Here is a 23,823-nt window from a genome sequence, read left to right as displayed (position 1 = left end):
CTGTAAACCTTTTTTCACCAACCTTTCATCATTACATTACATTATTGTCATTGTCATGACTGGTATCACAGCAGATAGCAGTTTAGCACGTCATGTGGTGCAGTAATTTTGCTGTATTTGATTCATTTTGTACATAAAACCCCACTGCTGATCATGTCTTATATATTCATTTATGTAATAAAAATTCAAAACATAAAGGACATTTGCCATTTGTTTAACTGTCCATAAGGTTTTGTTTGGTAGAAAACACCTTAACATAAAAAGGAAACAGAAGAATGCCTTGCAGGAAAAATCCAAAATTATAACTTACTCTGCCGTGGTATACAAAGACATTGCAGGTATTGGATTTTCACTTCGGCACATCATCCTAAATGAGAAGGTAGAGCTAGCCACATGAATGTCTTTTTAAGGGGGAAAACAGTTCAAATGAATGGCTAATTATAGACGTTTGAGGTCTAAAATGGAAGGGGTGAATGGTTTTGCCCTAAGTACAAACCGTCATGAGACAGCTCTGTACAATTACCTTGGCAGCTTTAATTCCATTGTTATGTCCTTGTCTGATGCAGATGTCTATCGTAACATTCTCTCGCACGTGTGTGTGACGCCATACAGTCGACATACATTAGAAATTTGAATCAGCAAACAACTGAACATGAATTCCCTATACTAAATTTATTACGAAAAATTGATTCTGCTTTAGTACTCCGCTTTGCTGTCAAACATAGCCCATATTTTTCTGCCAAGCCCCATTCACGGTATTATCCTGTTTTAGTTAGGATTCATTTATTTCATTATATCTTGTTCTTTAAAGTTGATGTTCAACATCAAAGGAACAATATAGTCTTTGAAGTACTATGGGGTAGGATCAGTGTCTCATCTTCTCTTAAAGATCCCCGCAATGACGCTTGGAAAGTCATCCCGAATTAGAAAACGCAGGGAGAGGCTTCCTCTCTGCTCTCGCTGTCTGTTCTACAGTGCAAAATCTTCATTTGTTTAATATTGTTTGCAGTAGAAAAAATAATGTCTTTGTTGCATTCCTCTTTGCGTTAAAATCTAAACCTATGCTGATCAAAATGTTTCTGTGTAACTCAGCCCCCGAATTGCTTCAATAGCGATGATGTGAGGAACTAGCGAGCTTGGTCATGCTTTAGTTATTTTCTCCTTTGTCTTTTATTAGCTTCTGAAATGTACAAGTAAATATGTAAACAATTAGCGAAATCCATGAAAAATGGCTCCCTGGTGGATCGCTGTTGGTCTCGTTACATAAAATACACAACTCCATTGTGTATACTTCTGTTTCTTCCCCCCCACTGCAGACACGAAGGGGTTAAATTTCAAACTATGCAAGAAGGGAGGCCTGTGTCTTTAAAGTTTATGTAGCAACAGAGGGATTGCAGGCATAATGCTATTGGGGCGGCAGATCACTTACTTCTGACGTTCCAAAGCCTCAGGGAGTTGGCTCAAGATTGCTAGTCTTTGATAAGGTCCTTGCAACTTAGTAACAACTTTGTTGTTCCAAAAATAAGACAAAAATTGTTCAATCGAGTCTCTGAACGTTTCCACTAACTCTCGATATTTTGCGTTCGTGTTAAATCGTTGGGTAGTGGAGGAATTTGTGAATGCAAACAAAGAGGTGCCGTTTTCTCTTTAAAGCGCAGAAAAGCGTAATTGTTTTCTATCTACCTTTCGGGACCAGGCCGTCGGTTCCTTACTTTGATGTCCACAGTTAAACCTTCAGCCCAGTTCGTATTGGAATAGCCTAGACGAGATTCGCCGCCTGCTATGACTGTTTGAAACACTACCTGGGAAGAGAAGGCGAAACGGGTCCTTCGTTTTAGAGGAAAAACTCACGTTTGCATTCACCGTCTTTGGAAGAATAGCGATTCGAACGGAGCGCCAGAAGACCGTCGATCAGTTTAAATTGTGGATTACTTTTGGATTTCGTTATTCTCCAAGATATAATCAAGATTTTTTTGGTGGAACAAACTCATGCACGGATCGATGGTAAGTTGCTGCAAGAATGTATCTGATCCTAGTGATTGTCACTCTGTGTGGCGCTTTGATGTGCTGTGGAGTCGCTTTGAAGTGGAAAAAAATGTTTTCTGTGTGTAGGCGAGAAAATACGGTAGAAATTCTCGCTTAACCGAGATCGATGTTGCAGTGTGAGCGTTTCCATTTTTTCATAAGCGATATTGATAGGGATCATTTCGGTATCCAACTGGGCAAGGGGGAAAACTTAGGAAAGTGGGCTGTGTGTGATTAGTTTTACCTCCTCCTTCTTGAGATTGTGACACCCCCTGTGATCAAAAAAGGACTGCCTGTGTTCTTCGGGGTCAGTTGTTGAATGGGACGGGGGTTCATCATACAATCCTCTTTGCACTAAGGACACACATGGGCTTTTTGAATACATCTCTCGCATTCCTGCCTTTTGACGGATTATTGTTGCGTTCAACGGAAAGCGTTTTGCTGGACTTACAACATAAGAAGACGGAGAATAAATATCCCGAGCCTGTTTTTTAAAGTCGCTATTCCACCTTTTTTCCGCCTCTCATCTGGTTGTGGTCTGAATGCATAATGGTATGTGTTAAGTGCTTATACACGATACGAATCATGATGTGATTTCGCTGTGTATTGAGCATGTTTTACCACGAAGATAGCTGGTTAGATAGGTGCTATTTTATATAATCGTCGTTTTCTTATCTAGTTGATAACTCGCTGCGATGGTAAAATGTTATAGCTTCATTTTGCGTCAAAAGCAAATGTTGTTTAACTGAAACGGCAACATCAGGGCTAATCTTATAAGATCCGTTGATGTTTGGTGGGTAACATTGATTTCTCATTAAGCTAGCAAGCTAGTGGGTTAGTTTTAAGTTTAGCAGCGCCAAAGTCGCATTTCAAAGGCGTGCTCTATTGGCTGTGTATTCGAGAAACGAATTGGTTGGCTTTAATCTACGTAGCCTAAATTAATGACGATTGGATTATTTATTATTTATTTTCTGGCGAGCAAACGGAGCTCATTTTAATTAGTGAACGTAAGGCAGAGTGTGCCGCGTTGCTGAGACGCGTTGCTGAGCGGGCTCTGTGTCCAAGTGTCGTGCGGTACGTGTGAGTTCAAATTAGTAGGCTAGGTTATCTGTGAGAGTGATCAAAGCATTATTCCTATTAACTGTGATCGTTTCACGCATTCTCGCTTTCCCTAAAGCTTGTATCTTCCTTCTGGTTTGCGCTTCGGTTTAACCCACTGATTTTTTTCTTTCTTTTTTGTCCAGTTTTTGCTTACAGCTAGTGAAGGGTAGTGGCTATGTGGGGAACGTCAAAATCATCATGCGCTCAGTTTATGACATGTGAATGGTACAGTATTCGTGTTAATAGGATATTGCTTTAGTCCCTGCTGTAATATTGTTTCAGGTGAAATTGTTATGCATTTTGAAGCATAAAATGTGAGCGATGAACACTTAGCCATGGACACTGCTGTAGTGTTCGCTGGTTTGAGATTTCACATCAATTAATCTTGTGAAGGTTAGAATTGGGTATAGGCTACCATCGCTACTTAGAGCTCAAAAATTCTGATTAGGCATATAATCGTACCTGAGTCGTCTTTTTCTTGCCCGGGTTACTTTCTTATTTTATTCCGTTCTGACAACCTGTAAAGGTCTGAAAAGACTGAAGCCTACTTCATGTCTCACTTTGAAGTTTGGCGGATCTGGTTTTGATTAGATCAATACTTTCTGTTTCAGAGAGAAGAGCTGAGAAGCTCCCCTGCTGACTTAAGAGAGTGAGGAGATTACAGTCAAGCTCAGAGGACGCGAACGGCACACAAGGAAACAGGAGCTGGAGTCATGAGCAGGGCGCTTACGGACCACATCATCAGTAGCTTCAGAGAAGATGCCCCTCGTCCACCGGTCCCGGGGGAAGAGGGAGAGGCGCCATGCCACAATCCCAGCAAATTTGCCATGATGCGACCCCAGAATAAGGCTAAATCGGCTGCCGTCGTTCCTCCCGGTTCCACGCCGAGGAGAAACGAGGATGGACTAGGGGAACCCGAGGGGAGCGCTTCTCCGGACTCGCCGCTTGCTCGGTGGACCAAGTCCTTGCATTCTCTTTTGGGGGACCAAGACGGTGCTCATCTTTTTCGGACATTTCTGGAGCGGGAGAAATGCGTAGACACTTTAGACTTTTGGTTCGCCTGCAATGGTTTCAGACAGATGGACCTCAAGGATACCAAAACGCTACGAGTTGCCAAAGCTATTTACAAACGGTACATCGAAAACAACAGCATCGTTGCAAAGCAGCTGAAGCCTGCGACTAAAACCTACATAAGGGATAGTATTAAGAAGCAACAGATAGACTCTGCGATGTTTGACCAGGCACAGACCGAGATCCAGTCAACAATGGAGGAAAACGCATACCAGATGTTCTTAACTTCTGACATATACCTCGAATACGTCCGTACTGGGTGTGAGAACCCTGCTTATGTAAACCATAACGGGCTTGGGAGTCTCAAGTTGATGTGTGGGTACCTGCCCACGTTGAATGAGGAAGAAGAGTGGAATTGCAACGACTTGAAGGCTAAAGCTTTGGCGTCTGTGGTTGGGCTATCTACAAAAACACTTCGGGCTACTGCGTCCATGAGAACGGCGGAGGTGTTGGAGAATGGGTACAGGTGAGAATGCGGCTCAGTGTTTTAAACCTAAACATACCCCATGTATGATTTATAGATAACGTTAGCAGGTAAAAAAAAAAACTAAGAAAGTCAATGCCATCACTGACTGCAGTAACTATATGCATTCATACATGTGTGTTTATTGATAGTCAGGTAATTAATCTCCTTCGGTCGCTCATCGTTCATGAAAACGATAGATTTTAATACGTGTAGGGTTTTGTCCTGTGGGTAGCTCAAACGGAAATAACCGATTTGTGTTTTGTATTTTGTGATGTTAATGGATTCTAAATGTAACTTCACTGGTTGTTTTCCGATTGATGTTGACTTAAATGATTGTGAAACGCTAAGATCATTCCGTCTCCCATTTGTCCTACGCGATGTCTTCTCACCTGCCTCGCATTAAGTCAGAGGGGGGAAACATCAATGAAACGGGTCTTCCTTTTAAGTAAATGGTGTCTCGCAGGCGGCCCTCTGCTGGCTCGCACCAGTTTCCTGCGCTTTGAAATTGTTCCGCAGATAGAGGCTCATCTTGCATGAAGTTCAGAGACCAAGTCTGGCTTCAGCTATATCAAAGTGTATGATGCCATTGCAAAGTTATGCGTCAGCCTCGCTGCTATTTTTTTAATTCTGTCAATGAATTTCGAATTGGCTAACAAAAAAACTTCAACAGTGTTGTAAATGCCCAATGGTCACAATAATACAAGAACAAGCCATATAATATTTTCATTTTGTTTTGCAGTTTGTTGGCTGCTAACAGAAAACCTTTCCCTTACACACATGCAAGAGTGCGCACACACACATGCACAGAAACACAGACACACAGCCAAGGTTAGATCCTTTTGTAACAAGATGAAAGATATGACTTCTTTGGAAAGAACCCACACTCTTTCTTAAGATCTCTTCCCAAATGTTGCCTGACAGCTGCTTGCTGTCCGCACAGGGAACATTATAAAACTTTGGTTTTTTTGTATTTATGTGCATCTACAAGGAGTAACAAAACTTTTTGTAGATATGTGCGTACATTAAAACACAAACATCTGGGCACAATTACAGTGGATTGCCAGAGTCTTGATCTTTATAGTAATCTCAGGGAAACGTTTAGATTTTGATTGGTAACATTAGCTTTTAAGGGAAATGCTCTGAATTTCTCCATGAATTGAAATTGGTTTCTCAATTTGCATGTGAAGTCATGAATGAAAATAAGTATTGAGGAGATGACACGGGATTTGTAGACCAACTAGACGAACCATGAAAAACAAGCCTGAATTTGTGTATTTGTGATTTTTACACGGCACATTACTGAAATCATGAACTTCACTCCAGAAAGTCGTTTAGTGGTGTGAGAGTTTTGGTGCCAGACGAATGTCTGGCAACCTAAAGTAAACTGTTGGCACTTAGTGGGCCATTGGGCCCGATCTGCAAGATAGAGCATTTGGGAAAAAAAACCTCATGGAGACAGTGTGAGGTGCTGGCATTTCTAGTATGGCTGTTTCATGAGAGAATGAGTTTGTTGACATGGAAGCATCTCTTTGGGCTCTACTGGTGATCAGTGTGGTCTAATCTTCCTCTGAAGAAGGAGAATGGGCCCCCCCTCTCCCCCTGCTCCGCACCAACTCTTTATGTCACTAAATTTCCATCTGAAACATGTGGAACTAATTTCACCACAGCTCGGATTCTTTTTTCCCCTGAATCGAGCCATTCCAAAAAAACCACCACCAGCACAGCTCTTCAACCACTACTCTCTTGCTTATGATTTTTATACCCCCCACCCCCCAAACTACTTTTATCTCTCTCTTTTTGAAAAATCCCACTGACAGAGACTAAGCATGCTTTGGAGGGAAGGGAAAGGAAAGACAGGAAAGGAGGGGGGTGATCATGAAAGAAAGAAAGAGAGGGGAAAAATGTGAGCCCAGCTGTGCTAAATACCTGACTCTTTGCAAGAACCTCCAAAGGTCAGGTTTGAGCTGGGGCCTAAGGCTTTAGTCATGCTGTGTCTCTCCTCACAGCACTCCGGCCAGTAGGCATTCTCATAAAGAAGAGGCCCTTCTTCCCCCTTTCTCTTCTCTCTCTCTCTCCCTCTCTCTCTTTCTCTCTCTCTCAGCTTCACTTCTACCCAAGCTTTAAGCTCAAGTTTTCTCTCCCCCCCCTCCCCTTCTCCAGTGAAACAGGAATGCATCACAGCAGGAGAGAGTCGAAAGAGAGAGAGAGAGAGTTTGGAGGGCGGAGGAGGTGGGGTGGTTGTTGGAGAGGGGGAGGAGGGGCCCAGAATTAAGGAGGGTAGAATGGAGGAAAGTAAAAAAAAAAAAAAAAAGAGCGAAGCTTCAGAGGGTTGAAACGTGCGGGACCAGGGGCCTTGCGCAAACAAAGGTTCCAGAGATAGCAGAATAAGGGGAAGTGCTGTTGTCCATTCACACAGCTGTGCTGCTCACTTAACTTCCCCCCCAGTTCGCCCTGTTCCAGGGGGGCTGGGGGGGGAGGGGACATGAAAGAGAAAGGGGGGGAAAAACCCACAGATCTTGTTGTCACATTCCAGAGGCCCTGAAGCCGCGTGGAAGCGACTCTAATTATTAAAATCCGTAGACCCTCGCAGAATGAAAACAAAGACACTTGTTTTGAAATTGGGATGTACGCACCCGTATACATAAACCACACATTTGCATAGATAATTAATTAACGGAGCTCTCAGGCCCCTTCTGTTGTCACCTGGAGGTGTTTCATTTTTGTTGTTTTCGTCAAAAAAGCAACTGATTGTTTCTTTCAGACCGCACAGACTCGGAGACCCGGCGAACCCCTATCATGTCAACTCCGGGTATGTCTTTGCCCCTGCCACCAGCGCCAACGACAGCGAGGTCTCCAGTGACGCCATGACGGACGACTCCATGTCTATGACGGACAGCAGCGTGTAAGTGTCCAGCATGTCTGCCAGCTTGTACAGTGTGAATGTGGTTCTCCCCCCCCCCCGCCCCGTCCCAGAGCTGCTGGGCCCAGCAAACGATCCAACACCTTATGGGGCATTCTTCAGTCCCATAGACCCTCAGTTGTCCATTGTCCGTGCATCCCAGACAGCCCCATCTTCACCCCTTTCAAATGCGCATCTTGAACCGTTCAAGGAGCCATCGCCCTGAACGCGGATTGGTGTGCACTCTAGATGGTTGGGACCAGGTTAACGTATATTCTAGGTTTGATCCCAGGCCCTTGTTTTGGGATGTGTCTTATGATTCATTGTTCGGGCCTGGTGATGAGAGATAGAGGAGACCCGGTTGGCAGGCAGCACCTTGGGTGTTATATTTAGGAATGTGAGAGGACTTCAGCTAAAACAGAAGTGTAGTACTGCTGAGTGGCAGTGGGAAGGGGTGTTTGTTTTGGAGTGGGTCTGCAGTGTGGGCCTCATGTGCATGTTAAGGCTGCTTTGGTGTGCTAATTGATACTACTTTGTGCAAACAGTGACATAACAAGGTGACATTTTTGCCTTTTAGCTGTGAACCAAAGGTGTTTTTTAATGTTTCTGGCTCCAGCTCCTCCTTTTGGACTCTCAAAGCCATACAGCCAAGACACCCAGAGCTCAAAAACATGGTTCCTGTAGGCTTCTCAATACTTCCCGATTCCATTCCTATTCACAGCTGTGTCTGTTTCTTTAGAATATCCAAAGATTCCATTGTAATCACACCAGGACTGTTACGTTATTGGTGTATAAAGTCATTCGTATTTTTAAAAGTAAAATATGTTGTTTGTTTCACAGTCAAGTGCTCTTTCACTGAGCTCAAAGAGTTGAGTCCTTCATGCGGGAACAACCATTTAGCTGTAAACACATTCATCTGCTTTCCTATGAAGTATGACTTTTTTTTTGGTTCATTATTTTATGTTGGGGACTAGATGATTTTATTGTTTAGTGCCTCTGTCCCTGGTGGAGATGACTCTATTCCACCCATTATCTAGAATCTTTTGAAGTTTGTTCTGAAGTTTTTACCGGAAAAAAACTCTTTTATATGGAGGTGCTACCCTCTTTCTCATAAGAGCAGGGGCATCACACCCCCACAAATACCCTCTTTTTTTAATCATTCCATTGTTTTCCACTGAAGGATACAGGGGAAAAAAACACATCCATTTGTGCCTTAAGACAAAGTCATTGAAAAATGTTGGCAGTAAATGAAAGCCGGCTTACTCACATGGTGGTTTGATTTCCTCCTGCTGGGCCCGGCGTGGTGAGATCATGTGTCAGTAAGGCATTCATGGGGTTGGTCATTTCTGGACCCCAGGACAGGTCACCTGGGATCCATAGTGCTGGGATTAGGGCACCCCCCGCATCACCATGCCGCACCCTTTCTCGCAACACCCCCCCCCCCACACACACACACACACACACCTCCTTCCACCCCCCCACCGGTCCCATCTCCCTTTTGCTCCAGTGCCAATTGTAGGAGCGCATAGCCGAGTGCAGGGAGTGAGAAATAAAGTGCATGGAGGATGAAAGGCTTTACTGAATCGCTTTCAGCCCATTGTTAGGCTCCGGGAGCTTAGGGGGATAAGAGGGTGGCTGGCTGCTTTGAAAATTACTTGCACAAGTGAATAGGAGATCCCCATAATGCAGGCCCATGAAAGAAGCCTGGCTGTTTTTCCTGCCACCACAAAGGGCCGGCCATCGCAGGCTGAGGGAGGCCAAGGGGAAGCTTGCTTCATTAAACTGCTGGGGGGATTAATATTTTGGTGGGGGTGGGGAGCTTAGATTGGTTGGGGTGGGGGGGGGGTGCGGGTGCATTTGTGGGGGTCACACTTAAAAGTATACGAATGGGGGAGTAGGAACTGGGACAGGATTCAAGATGGGTCATTGGTTCTGGTGGCCACTCCTCTCCTCCTAAAACTTTTAGGGTAGAGTTTAAGCGCTCACCATGTTTTTGGAGTTGTTTTTGGTCTTCTCAGCTGAGGAGAAAGAGCCTGGTCAAACTCGAGATGTGAAGAGCTCGTGGGAGTAGTCTTCTGGAAAAGGTGAACTCTGGAGTATATTTAGCTGCGTCTCTGCTGCGCTTCCTGACAATAAGCACAGCCTAAGTCTCAGAGTTGGAAACCCCCCCCCCACAGAACAATCCTCCGTATCAAGGTGGCACACAGGCCACTGACACGACCAGGCTTCTACTCTGCTCCCTCCCCTCATCTTTCACAAGTTGCCGCGCTAAATAATAAAAAAAAAAAAAACCTGCTTCCTCTTCGTTGGGGGAACAATTTGATTAGTGTGTCTTTTTTATTATGGTTAAAAGGCACAGCACAAATTTGAATCTCATTTCTAGATAAAGAAAAAAAAAAGGGGGGGAGAGGATTTTTTGCTTATATCTTATTTATGGATTTACTTGGACGCAAGGGAATGCTGCTGCGCCAACTTCAAACATTACCTTATCTTACAAACCAGCCTTTTGATGTTGCTGAGATCAGAGGCTCGCTGCAGAGCCGCTGCCAAATGAAGATGGCAGCGAGTGCATGTGCGCATGAGTGTGAGATTTCAAAGCGCCAGTAAAAACTGCATTTGGGCTAGGTCAGACACTTCCAAGTTTAAAAAAAAAAAAAAAAAAAAAAAAGGGTGGGGAGGGGGATAATTGGCCCGGCGTAAATGGCGGCTAACTGCTGACTTTGTTAACATTCCTAACGGGAAGACTCAAGAATGTGTTGATTTCTTGGTGTTTTAGGACGTGCATGTGTATATGTGTGTATATAGGTGTGCGCAAGTTGAAGGATGTCTTTGTTTCTTTTCCTTGGTCTTGTTTGGGGTTTTTATCAACGTTGCAACAGTTTGACTGCAGCTGGAATATCCCTCTTGATTTGTACCGTATAAAAAGCAGTGAGCCAAGAATTGCTTAAATAAACGAACCGATGTAAGTGATGCGGCCTAAATGTGATGGTTTGTTCTGTGTGTTTTTGTGGGAGTAACCTGAAGTGCTTTTGGCACTTTGATTTCCTATAATGTCCCCTTGAGGGGGGGGGGGGGTTGTGTTAGTGTTAGATTCTTCACTTGAGTTGCTAACGGCATCCCCAGGGATTCCGTCCGCAGTAACCGAGGGGAAGGAGCCTTGTGTTGCTAGCGTCCTTTTGGTTCCGGAGGTTTCTCAACACGAGAGCAAAGGGGAAGCCGTCCCACTCATTGATAGAGGAAAAGGGTTTGCCTGTTACACAGTTTGCTTTCTAGATGCATAACGATGCGCATACGGCTGAAGGATGCACATAGGCTGGGAAACAGAATATTTGGTGATATTTCCTCACCGGTTGGGTTTGTCTCAGGATGTCGGTGTAGTTTCTGACCCTCTTGTTTCCCTCCGTGTCCCCTCGCAGAGATGGCATCCCTCCGTACAAGCTGGGCATCAAGAAGCAGCAGCAGCGAGAGATGCACCGCAGCGTCAAGATGAACGGCCAGGTGGCTCTCCCTCACTTCCCTGTAAGTGTCACTCAAATCCCTGCTTCTGCTCCAAACTTTCTTATCCCAGCATCCAACTGGGTCCTTTCTCCTTTGGGAGGTGTTTTTTTTTCCCGAGAACATGTTTTGACAGAATACTATATTTTTTCACGCAGCAACAGAGCCTCATTTTCATATAAAAGTCAGCAAATGAAAGACGGAATTAGCATACCATTTTTTCCTCTCCTTTTCAACATCACCCCCCCCCCCCCCTCCCCCTTAGGTTCCCTAAAGCTGTCAGAAACACAAACTAATGTTGTTTTCGCACTTTCCTCCTCAAAATCCATTCCAGAAATAATAATGGCAGCAATTCTGGAATATGATAAGCGATGGTGGGTGATGATGTAAATGCAGAAAGCGTGGAGTCAGGTCCTGTAAATCTGACTGTTTAGACCTGGGGCTCCCGAATCAACTGGCTCTTCTAGATAGTGCTTTGATCAGGGGATGAATAGAGCCAGCTTGTGTAAAAGTGACAACTTCCAACAGCGTGACCCCTTTTTTTTCACAGCACACCCCCCTCCCCTACCCCCACACCCTCCCCCGATCTGTAGATCTGAGCAAAGAGTCCCAGTGTTATGTGTGAGCACGGGTTTTGGAGGGGGGGAGGGAAGGGATAGGGGGGGCGGTGGCTGCTCTAGGCTCAGTGCTTCAAAAAGGCAATCATGGGGGTTGGGGGGGTTAAACTTGAAGGGTTGGGTGGGGGTGGGAGGGAGTTGGGGGGTGGAGTGGGGGGGTTGCATGATGGCAAAAAAAAAGAAAAAAAAAAAACAAGTACAACAAAACTGTCTCCCTCTCCTTCACAAACACACAATGTGCGTGCACTTTCTGACGGGGGGGGGGGAGGAAAAGAGCGTCTTGTTGCCTGTTCCTTTCTTTCTCTCCCTCTTGCACTCTTTCTTCTCCTTGTTTTTAATGTCTCCCCCCTGATTTGGAGATGGCTGCCTCTCCCAGGACGCGGCAGCTCCAGGCAGCGGGAGCCTGGCGCAGCGGCGAGACTGCCAGCAGCCGCGCGCTTTCTTCTCTCCCTTCATCGCCTTTACAAAGAGATGAGAGGAACCGAAAAAAAAGTCAAATCAAGAAAGCAAGAGCGCAAAATAATAATAAAAAAATGCACATATAGTTAAAAAAAGGGATAGTGTCGCTACCGTACCTCAGAGGTGCCCAGCGTGCCGTCAGGAAATAAATGATCGCTTCTCCTCTGATCTCAAACCGTTTGACTCCTCTATCTCTCCCCCCCCCCTCCCTCGGCCTGCACACATCTCTCCATCTTATTTTTTTCTTTTAATTTTCTCCCCCTTTTCTTTTTTTTTCCTGTCGATATCTGGCTTTTATTCTGAGATTTAAAGCTGGTGTCCCTCCCACCCTAGTGTGTGTTTGATGTTTGACAAGGGGCCTTTGAAGCCATCTGACTTCAGAGCGTGTGCTGATGGCTTGGTTGTACTACAGAGGGAACAAGCAGGGGCTCCTCGGAGTGAGACCAACTGCTCATGCCGATGGCAGGCTTTGCCAGCGGCGCCGGGCACAGGGGGAGGAGATGAGCAGGCGGGCGGGGAGGGGAAGAAGGGAGAGGGAGAAGGGGAGGGAGGGTTAGCGCAGGGCTGCGGCTGGAGCGAGGGGCTGCCGCGGCAGACGGGTCGCCTCGCAAAAACGCTCGCCGGATCAACCATCCCCCCCCCCCATCCCTGCTCAGATGTTGCCTCCCTGTCGCCCTGCAGAGGACCCACCGCCTGCCCAAGGAGATGACCCCTGTGGAGCCCGCCGCCTTCGCCGCCGAGCTCATCGCCCGGCTGGAGAAGCTGAAGAGGGAGCAGGAGACCATGAGCTCGCTGGAGGAGCGGCTGCAGCAGATTCAGGAGGTGAGCGCGCCAGCCCGGCCCGGGCCTGACCCCACAGGGGCGGCTGCGACTTCACGCTTACGTACTTGCATTAAGTGACAGTCCTTCGGTGTATGCACTGCAGTGCGTTAGGCATAGTCCTTTTACTTCTCCATGCTAACCTCATGGTTGGCAGCTAGTGCTTGTAGCCATTCTGCTTCTGTGTAATTTGCAAAGAGTCCAAGTGAAATGACAGGATGGGGGACAGAGCCAGGGCAGTGCACTTAGCTCCATTTAGAAACGTAGTCGGGCTCTCTCATCCCGGGAAGTTGCGCCTTATCTTCCTCGACATACTCTTAATTCTTTAAATAGCGAGCGCTTAGTGGCACTCAAGTGGCATATCATTGAAAGGGAGTAATGTCTGTGTCCCTTTGTGCGCTGAACCGTGCGTAATGTATTAAATGCAGCAAAAGCCTAATTGCTGGGACAACAGCGCTCAAATGGGAAGTGACTTGGGCTTTCGCAATGCAGTTATGCAGGACCAGCTGGTTTCAGAGACCACAGAATTTACATGGCACTGCTGGTTACAGTATTAACCTTGCTGCTGTCCAAAGAAAGATAGCTGCATCTAAATGTTTTGATTTACTGGATGCGTTGCAGTGAGAAAGTTGTTGAAGACCGAATAAGGCAACTGACTCCTTGGCATTAAGCATTAACGGTGTTGTTGCTTTGATTGTAAAAGGATAACACAGCAATGTGACTTCATCGTGCCTGATGAGGTCCCTCTCTCATGCGGCTTGTGTGTGTGTGTGTGTGTTTGTGTGCACACAGGAGGAGGAGAGGGATGAGAGCGAGGTGCCAGGCAGTGCCCCCCTCCACGGCCCTCACCCCCTTGGTCTGCTGCCCTCGGGGTCCTGCGAGGAGGATCCCCAGGCCATCCTGGACGAGCACCTCTCCAGGGTCCTAAAGACCCCCGGCTGCCAGTCCCCAGGCGTGGTCCGCCACTCTCCCCGCTCCCGCTCCCCGGACCAGCATCCCCTGCTGCACGGCGCCGTGACGACCAAGCCGCTGCCCGGCCCCGCCCTGGGCTCCTACCCTCTGGGCTGCGGGGTGGGCAAGGCCTTTGTGTCCAAGCAGGCCACCAAGCACATCCACCACCACTACATCCACCACCACGCCGGCCCCAAGACCAAGGAGCAGATCGAGGTGGAGGCGGCCCAGCGCGTGCAATGCCTCTGCCCTGGCTGCGCCGACTACTCCTCCTACCCCAAGTGTCGCAGCCACGGCAAGGACCAGTGCGGCAGCCCGGCCGAGTTCGCCCTGGGGTGAGCACCGCACGACACCCTCCTAACACGAGCAGGACCTCCAAGTCTGCACTTTCCCGCCGTGGGAACAAAACATTCTATAGAACACCTGTTCAGCTCATCCTCACAGAGATACTTTTTGCATTTTTGCTGCGTGTCGTTATATTGAGCATTAGACTGCATGAATATTATATCAGAGGAAGCGAAGCTTTGTTGTATTTCTACAGCAGCGAATTTTGACAAGGCAGGAACAAAGAGGCAGAGTCATGAGGAGTGACGGCCTGCAGCTGACTTCTTCCTGGTTCTATTCCAGATGGAACTTTTTGAAATAAGTTCTGTTCCATCACTGTTGATACTAAAATTCCCTTAATGTTCCTTTGCATGTCTTTTCCTTTGACTGCATTCTTCTTTTTCCTTTCTTGTGCCATGTTTCATCTGTGCAAAGGAGCATTAATTTTTAACCAAATGCAGTGTTTTATTTCTCTGCCCTCCGAAGCCTCTAAACTCTGTAGAACTTCATTAAGGGGCAGGCGGAGTTTCGCTGCTGCTGGGTTAGTCTGGTGGCATTCGGCGTTAATGGGCGTCTGTGTGTTTCGGCGGCAGGCGTTCCGGCACTTTGTCCAAACGGCCGAGCAAGTCCAGCGAGGGGGCGACCCAGCTGAGCAGCGACGGCGGGGCGGTCAGCGGCGGCCCTCCGCAGCTCCCCTCGGATGGCACCGACCGCTCCCAGAACGTGTGGCAGTGGATCCTGGAGAGCGAGAGGCAGAGCAAACACAAGCCGCACAGGTGAGAGCGCAGAGCGTCACAGCGCAGGTTACGGGTGAGCGCAGCGCACATGCACAGGGGCAAGGGTAGGCTGCGCTGCTTTGGCTCCGAAACCTGTGCATGTTGCATGTGCAGTGAGTCCTTTAGTTTTCACCTTTCATGGGGGACGTGCCTTTGACTGCAACGAAACTTAATTGCAATTGCTCTTCTTTCGACAATAGGCAATTGACCCTGTTACTGGTGTCTGTTCAGTCCCTTTCCTGTCCATAGTGAGTTCTGTTATTATAGGATATTTATGGTCCAAATCATTAATGAAATTTGTGTTGCAGAAGGGTAACGCAAGCTGTTGTTGTCAATGAGAATAACAGTAAAACGGAGAGATGGCATTTCTGACTAATGTGGAACGCAGCGTAGGCGGTGCTAACTGTCTGCATGTTGGTGTCTGCAGCACTCAAGGCTTAAAGAAGGCATACCCGATGGACCCCTCCTCCAAGACGCTCCCGGGACGGGCCCACTCGTGGGGAGCGGCCGGTGGCAGTGGCCACCTCCGGCCTCACCATCCTGCCCACCCTTTCATCCAGGACCCCGCCATGCCCCCCCTGCCCCCTCCCAACACCCTCGCCCAGCTCGAGGAGGCCTGCCGGAGACTGGAGGAGGTCTCCAAACCCCCCAAACAAAGGTACAGCCTCCCAAAAGCCTCTCAGCTTCTTTCCTCTTTATGTCAGATTTTTGCCCTTTGATTTGAACTAGGTCTTGCATAATGTCATGAATCCAGTCCTTAAATTCCTGCCTTACTGGCAGGGCTCAAAATATCTAGATTAAAACTTACTGGGCCAAGTGTTTTACAACTTCACTTGTTCAGAATGGATGAGGCTTTACCCATATTCGAAACGAATATTGACCCTGATCGGGAAAAATCTGCAAGTGGTTACATCTGGCTGTTAATTTGAGTATGTGGAAACGATCTTCCAATAGGACTTGTAACAGGATTTAATATAGATTGTGAAAGTTCTGGGAAATGGCATGGAAACTGGGATTGTGTGTGATACTGTATCAGCTATCCTCGCCATACTGATCTGATTTTTGTTTGTCAGGCATTCAACGTCAAGCCTTCAAAGAGACAGGAGTCATTCTGTGGCTTTCCAGAGTGGAAATGCACCTCTATCAAGTCCCGGGCTTCAAACAGAAGAGTATGTTTCTCCCTTTGTTCTCCATGTGTATCTCTTTTTTTTAAAAGCTGTACAGGCATTATGGGGCAGCATGCACTTTTCTTTGAACTCAGTCTTCTCCCCCTGTTGAATTTTTCTAAAATTCTACACCAAAAATGGGAAGCAGACACACACACACGCAGACACACACATATACACACGTGAAGTCTTTCCTGCAAGAGTTAACGACATCAACAACTTGAGCCCCCCTCCCCCGATCCCTCCGTCCTTCCTCTTGGTCTTCAGCAGGGCCGTGTTTGAAGTTCAGCCGCCGCCACCTGACTGCCAGCCTTTTTATTTTTAATTGGCTGACCTTCAGTCTGCCAGCTGTCTCTGGCTAGCAGGCGCTTTCTGAAGTTGCGTTACAAAGCCTTGGAAGTGAATGAAGAGGACTAAATTACTTTGGGCCTGCCCTTTGGCGACCCCCGTGACACATGCAGCTTCAGTCCACCTTCTGCGGAGGCCCGGCCTACAACCGCGGGACGGCGGGCGGCCCCCTCCTGCTCCTCTGGCAGCCCTGCAGCGCGTGGAGCCTGGGCTCGTCCCCCCCACCCCTGTCCCGCACGGTGACCCCAGTGCACCCCGGTCTATAGGCAGGCTGACTCTCAGCACAATAACCCACAGCCAGCCAGGCTCAGCAGGGCTTCCTCTGCATATTCAGCATTGCAGGGCTTTTTAAATCTTTGTCTCTCCGCCCCTTGCCGCCGCCGTGTATATATTTGTTGATGGCGTCTGTATTATGAGCACAGGCTGATTTTTTTTTTTTCCCCCCTTTGTGTGCTGTCTCTGCAGGTCGAAAGAGCCAAAGAAGCAGGCTGGTGCCCACGGCGCGCTGGGCACTGAGCTGGTCGTCACCTACTTCTTCTGTGGAGAGGAGATCCCCTATCGGCGCATGATGAAGACGCACAGCCTAACGCTGGGCCACTTCAAAGAGCAGCTCCGCAAGAAAGGCAATTACAGGTAAATGCGCCTCCATGCTTTTGCCAGTGACCAGCGCAAGGCAAATATTTTCGCTCAGCAAATTGATAAATAGATCGTTTCCTGGGAGAACGATTTCTTCAGATGTAGGGACAAAGAGTGGGGGAAAAAATGTGGGGATTGTTTATATGGCGGTGGCAAAGGTGGGCCGGGGTTCATTTGTAACAAGCGCTTAAGAGTAGGAGTCCTGATAATGAGAGAGAGAGAGGTGGTTTCCACACTGCTTACCAGGTTTTTCTGCTACTAATCTTGGCGAACCGAGATCTCAATTTTGTACCTTATCTCTTGTCTGAATATTAAGCAGACCCATAGCTGACCTTTGTATGTGTGTGCAAGGGGTTTGTACATGTGTGTGTGTTTGAGAAGAGTGAACATGTGGTGTGTGTGTGTGTGTGTGTGTGTGTGTGTGTGTGTGTGTGTGTGTGTGTGTGGTAGTGAGAGAAGGAGAATGGGGAAGGAGAGGGGGTTGGTATTTTCACTGTACTGAAAGAAAAGGGGGAATTTTAACTAGAGCGATTTGGTCACATCTGGTATTGATTTCCATCGTAAGGCACACTTAATAAGCATGTCTTTGAAGCTCAGGCCTTTCATTTCATGCACAAAGACTCGCGCAATTGGTAGGCGCTCAAATTCTTCAACGATTGTATCAGGCAGCATCACATGCTTCTCTTTGTTTTATAGAAACAATATGAATATGTGCGTATATATAAATAAGATGGCTCATGATTGGCGCAAAAAAGAGATACTGTCAGTTTGAAACAAGTCATTAGCTATTCATGTACATCAGTAAAGATGAGTTAGTGCTGTTTTTAACCACCAGGATGACACATGGAGTACTTTTCTTAATTACCTGAGACCAGTATAGATATTCCCTGTGGTGTAGGGATTGTCAGATACATGGCGTGTATGTCAATGTAAAGAATGTGAAGACATAAACAAATGGTTCACAGTGATATTCCAGTCACATGTAGTTCTTTACAAAGAGTTGTGCTGAAAAAAAAAGGAAAATGCATTTAAGACTGATGGTTTTAATAGCAGAATATGTGTGGAGTTGGTTAATTTCAACATGGCAGGAATTCAACAAAGAACAGTACGGCCAGGGCTGCCAGACGATATTGGTGCCAGATGTTGCAGAGAGCAAATCTTGCCACATAAAACATGTTCCAATGGAAAGACTTTTTTTCTTCTCCTCCTCCTCTCCTTTTTTCAATCAAATAAGAGCAGTGTTTCTTGTTTGAAGCTTTTGTGGGGGAGGATGTTGCCTTTTCCTCTGAAATAAGGTTGTAATTATATGAAATGTCATACAGCTTTTATTTTATTTGATTTTATTTACAAAGTTCCATTTGGCTCACTGCAACACTGCGGACCATTTCCGAATTGCATTTAGTTGCGGGTGAAAAAATCGCCAATCTTTACGGAGACGTAAAGCCTCTCGTTTTATTGGACCCTCTTGTGAATCAAAACGTAACAAAAAAAAATGTGCTGCCATATTTTTGTCACTCTTCCCCAGTCTGGATGTGACTTCAGTCTGGATGAGGTACCTCTCAGATGTCACACCATGCTAAGCCTGGTCTTTGTTTGCCAAATGTTTTTCTTGCGTTTAATTAAGATGCAAAAAAAAAAAAAAGAAAAAAAAATCTTGCGTTGTTTGTATGACTTAGTCAACTTCACTCATAAAACACTAGCTATAGGAATTCCAGGACTCAGCACACATTGGTAAAATGAGGCATTTTCCATTACAAAGCTAATCATTAAAACTCCCCTGCTGATCTCTCTGCTTTTAAAGCAAGGGGGAAAATCATTAGCAACCCAGCGGACTCATGGACCAAAATGAACCCTCCCATTTTTTCAGGCCCTAGTTATGCGACCTTGCGACCTCCAGGAGACCCTTGCTGTCTGAATTACTGCTTTTCCTGGGCCTACCCCTCCGGCCGGGCCTGTTTCCAATCTCCCAGCCGTGAGGGGGTCGTAGGAAAATGACTCCTCTCTCTTCCCTCTCTTTCTATTCTCTGCTGGTGACTGGAGAGTTATGGAGAGGAGAGGAGACAGTGCGTGTGTGGAGGTGTGTGTGCACACGGATAAGTAGACTTGCAGGCACCCGAAATTTCAACCTTTGTGACAGAAAACCCTTCATTTGACAGCGGGTGTACTTAGATGTTGCTAGACAGAGGAGTTCAGAGACAGAGGGGGGTTCAAGATGACTTCTAATTAGGTTTTTTTTTTTTTATTTAATGAGTCCCTTCTGGCTAGAAGGAGATCTTCAAAATGATGGACAAAGTGGTTGTGGACTGATGGCTTATTCTTTCTTGGCCTGTTGCGTTCTTGGTTGCAGTAGTTTTAGCAGTATTTATGCATGAAACATCTTGTCTGGAGGGGTGGGGGTTGGTCAGTTCCATGTAGAGTTAAAAGGGTGGCAGTCATCCTTTGTCCTTGCGAGGCTGTCTATGTTCATTGGCTTGGGCTTCTGTTGATCACTCGTTGGGAAGCTGCCCCTGCAAGTGTACACTGTAGGGCTTTTGAGCTTCTGCAAATTCTTACTTGTTCAGAAACGTAATTCTCAAACAAATATATCACTGCAGTGTGGGGGGTGGGGGGGTCATTGGTTGCTTGCCTTGGTGGCCTTGTTTAGCCTGGTAGGCACGTTTTTTGACCCCGTCTCTTTCTTTGTGTGTTCCAGGTACTACTTCAAGAAGGCCAGTGATGAGTTTGAGTGCGGGGCGGTGTTCGAGGAGGTGTGGGACGACGGGACGGTGCTGCCCATGTACGAGGGAAAGATCCTGGGCAAAGTGGAGAGGATGGACTGAGAGCCCACAGGCTGACCAGTGCAAGAACCAAACCAAACTCTGTGGGGAAATTCAGCCTCGCATGGGAAGGAGCTGACTTTTGAAGATGCCACATTTAAAAACAAAAAAGAAAAAAAAAGGAAAAAAAAAGCTAAATAAAATTAATATATCCAGCAGACCGCAGGCACAAGAAGCTATTGAAGGAACACGAGCCAATGAAGTACGGGGAGCCGGGAGCAAAGAGACCCCAGCCAATGACTTTTTTTTTTTTTTTTTTAAACCAACCAGCCTTAGAAACACAAGGGAATGGTATTAGGGACGAGAGTGGAACCCTGTGCACAGCTCCACAGGGCTGAGAAGGACAGGAGAAACACTATGAATATAACCACTGTTTGAAGATGCAGATGACTGTTTTGTTTGAAAGACTGCAGTGCACCAACGTATGGCTTCCTGGCGATTCGCGTATGGACTGGCATTGAACCTAATGTTGTGCTACTGCTTTCTTTGTGCTTATTTTAAATGTTCATACGTGTGCATATACATACCTGCATATATGTATATATACATGTATTATATAATGCTTTTGTCACGATTAAAGTTTTATAAATATTTATTGAAAACTGTCGTTCCCCTCCTGCCCCCGCGTCCAGAAGATGGACGAGCTGCTTTTCTGTAATTGGGAGAAAACAACGGTGATCTTTCCAATGTTCTAAATGCAAGGTCAGAGTCCGAGCCCCCATGACAACCCTAGCTGTACCAGGAGTCTCTGGAGGTGAATCTCTAGCCAGTGTCGTCTGCTCTAGGAATCACCCGGTCTTAATCAATGCTGCTGTCTATGGGTATCCCTCAGTCTCTCTGTAGAACAGGATTTCCAGTTTGAGCTCATTCTTTTATTTTGCGCCTAGTGCCTTTGTTTGTGGACCAGGCATCGCACAGGAAAAGGAATAAGAAAAAACATTTAAGGAAATGAAAAAATTAATAACCTGGAGCACAAGTCCTAACATCGGACAACAGAACAAAAAATGTGTTTACATTGAATAGAGCAAGCACACCAAAATAATCTATAGCAAAACGAGTATAGTTCTCTCTCCCAGAACAGTTACTGATGTCTGACCAGGAAAGTGTTTCCATTTCAGTCAAACATACATGCAACATGTGTAAGAAAATTCCCTCCATGTTTGAATTATGTAGTACAACACTAAAAACAGAGCTCCTGTACATATTGTAATTATGCATTGTAAACAAGAGAAAAGAATACACTATTGCTAGTGTTTTATTAGTACAGCACCTGTGCCTACATGGGACTCCATACCATGTTTTACCCTGATTCAGGGTTTAATATTCCCTTGGTTTTCAGAGGGGTTTTATGTTGAAAAGATATTTTTTATGCTTTTAATATCTTGTAATCAAAATTTTCCTGTGTTTTTTTTTTTTTTTTGTTTGTTTTTTTTTGGTTTGTTTTTTTTTTTTGCCATGGCATTTTTTGTTCTATCTAAACTGTAAATTATGCATTATATAAAGAGTTTCATTTAAAGATTACTTGGTACTATAATTATTGTAATTATTAAGAGATGTAGCCTTTATTAAAATGTTATATTTTTCAAATGAAAGCCCTGTGTCTCCTGGCGCCTGTGTTGTGTGGTGTGGTGTCTCTGGCAGCCCTTGGTGTGGCTGTCGGGGACAGGAAGTGGCTTGTGAGCACAGTTAATGTGCTGGAATGTTGTAAACTGGCTCCCGCATTGGCTGTTTCCATGATACATGAGGCTAAGGCAATGTTTGAAACCGGAGACCTTCTACACATTCGGGTATACCCACAACCCTCACAATAATATAGGTGACAGAACTGAGGGTCTGTATCATCATTAACAGTGACAGAGAACCATGGCGGGATGTGGTCAAAGGAAGCCTGGACAGCAGTTTGTGTTCACAATGGTAGTGACACATTTGGCAGAGACAGAAATCATTGTGAGAGGGATTTTGGAAATGGTAGTGGGGAAAACGTGAGAGGTCAGACCAGTGTTCATGAGAGATTGTTCATGTGGTGTGGCTGATGGGCTAGATGTTGCAAAGAAAACCATGAGGTTATCAGTTATCAGCAGTAAGAACATAGGGCTCTCAGGAGATGCTGGAAGGGCAGGAGGAAAAGTGCCTTGATGGTAAGCCAGTTTCTTTGTACCAGTTCAAGAGAAATCTCTGAATATTTGACACACAGTTGGCAACAGGACAAGCCATTGTTTGGGGGGAAGAATCCGGCCCAGGGTGTCCAAACGTGGCTTGGATGTTTATCTCGCTGGTTATGCAAATTGCAGGCTTCTGACATTGTGCAACGATAGGCATCTGGGTTGCATTTTGTTGTAAAAGAGGCCATTTCCTCCCACCCAACAAAAAACTGCTGAAACTCCAGCTTGTGCTCCCTGCTTCAGTTCTCCACACACCTGTCTTGCCGCTGCAAGATATAGCTGCATGGGCAGTCCATGGGCATGTTGTCTTTGTGCATTCACCAGGGCCCATTGCTCCTGTGTTTCACTGTTGCCGCTGCTTCCAAGGCAATGCTAGGGGAGTCTGTTCCTTTGACAATGAATTCAGCATGGCTCCTTTTCTTGGTTTTGCTTCGGACATTCCTTGATTACAGTGACTCTGTCGTCCTTGGCGTTTATTATTATGGTCTATATATCCTGTGAATAATTCTGCTGCCCCACCTGCCATCTCGCTACCTTTTTTGTGCTGACCCATAGCTCGGTTCTTTGCACATGTTCCCTTGTGTCTGCTTGGATTAGCTTTACGATGCTTGCTCTCGTCTCATCTTGTGGACACCTTTCTGTTCCACTTTATCTTCCTTCACTCTCTATTGTCCCCGTAGGTGTTGATCGTGATTCATTGTTGTTATGTTTTAACTTTTTAAACTAAATTTTACTTTTGTTTGTTTGCTATTAATATCCTTTCATTTGGCATCTTCTCTGGGGTAACCTGCAGAGAATGTGAGTGCAGAGCAGAATTTAAAGTGCAAACAAAGTACACATGATAATTTACCGGCTGCGCTGATAGCCAATAAAGTAATGTACAAATAATAAAAATACTAACACCATAAAATGACACACAGTGTGAATAGATGAGCCAACATGAGAGCTGTTCAGTGTCTTAAAACCTTCTGTTGTTTCCTTTTCAAACAACTACTTCAAAGTCATGCCTCTCATACAAGCTACAGCTGCTACTCCTCTTAAATTTACTGTTCCTCAGCTCATGGTTAAACCTTAACTTTTCAGAAAGCTTGCCTTTTCAGCTGCGATATTCCAGGTAGAGCATGTGCAGCGTTCTTCGCTCATTACTGGGTTCCATTGTAATATTCCATTGCATCTTCCACATCGTGTGGTATTCGGTGTTTGCTGTAATTAATAACACTTGCAAAGTGGCCGTGAATGAGAGCATCTGTTACGTGCATTAATAAGTGTATTAAACACAGGGCGGGGGGGCGGGGGGGCGGGGGGGGTGCCTGCACACAGGATGGGCTTTATTGACATTTTAAAATGTGTCTGGGGAGAAAAACAAGCTGCGTTCAATCCCTTAATCTTCTCTTGGTTGCAGGACAACACATGCCTGTTGTGAGACATTCTGGGGGTGTGTTCCTTCACGTCCTCCTTCTTCCCTTCATTAAAGGAACAAGCGCAGCGGTGAGGAATGCGTTCACGTGGAACGTGCACACGGCCTTACACTTTGACAGACATCTCTTTAAGGTGCTGGGGTTTTACGGCACGCACGTATCGGGGTACCCCGAGCGCTGTTTCGCTTTGATTCTCTGGCGACTCCGCGCCTGGATCAGGTGCTGCCCATACAGCTGCGCTGGGAGGAATTAGGGGGGGGAAAATGGGCCTGCG

General features: G+C 46.1%; 1 protein-coding gene across 5 annotated transcripts in view; it reads left to right on the top strand.

The window, feature by feature from the left end:
* Positions 1 to 21,288, top strand: part of LOC118779527 (axin-2-like) — a 64,070-nt gene extending 42,782 nt beyond the window's left edge. Inside the window, exons 1-11 of one of the 5 annotated variants that reach the window (XM_036531698.1) lie at positions 1,694 to 2,004; positions 3,738 to 4,663; positions 7,425 to 7,565; positions 10,979 to 11,081; positions 12,815 to 12,955; positions 13,745 to 14,238; positions 14,821 to 15,003; positions 15,431 to 15,661; positions 16,077 to 16,172; positions 16,983 to 17,150; positions 19,846 to 19,972. In XM_036531698.1, the coding sequence (XP_036387591.1) occupies positions 3,840 to 4,663; positions 7,425 to 7,565; positions 10,979 to 11,081; positions 12,815 to 12,955; positions 13,745 to 14,238; positions 14,821 to 15,003; positions 15,431 to 15,661; positions 16,077 to 16,172; positions 16,983 to 17,150; positions 19,846 to 19,972 (2,508 nt within the window). In that variant the 5' untranslated portion in view covers positions 1,694 to 2,004; positions 3,738 to 3,839. Of the gene's footprint in view, positions 1 to 1,693; positions 2,005 to 2,080; positions 2,578 to 3,026; positions 3,100 to 3,737; positions 4,664 to 7,424; positions 7,566 to 10,978; positions 11,082 to 12,814; positions 12,956 to 13,744; positions 14,239 to 14,820; positions 15,004 to 15,430; positions 15,662 to 16,076; positions 16,173 to 16,982; positions 17,151 to 19,845 lie in introns of those variants that run through there. The other 4 variants (XM_036531707.1, XM_036531713.1, XM_036531689.1 and 1 more) reach the window with 4 other exon arrangements.
* The last annotated feature ends 2,535 nt before the right edge of the window (positions 21,289 to 23,823 follow it).

The sequence above is a fragment of the Megalops cyprinoides genome, chromosome 1 (assembly GCF_013368585.1).
Source record: "Megalops cyprinoides isolate fMegCyp1 chromosome 1, fMegCyp1.pri, whole genome shotgun sequence".
NCBI lineage: Eukaryota > Metazoa > Chordata > Actinopteri > Elopiformes > Megalopidae > Megalops > Megalops cyprinoides.
Note: the sequence above shows the minus strand (reverse complement) of the source record. Positions and strands in the feature narration are given on the sequence as shown.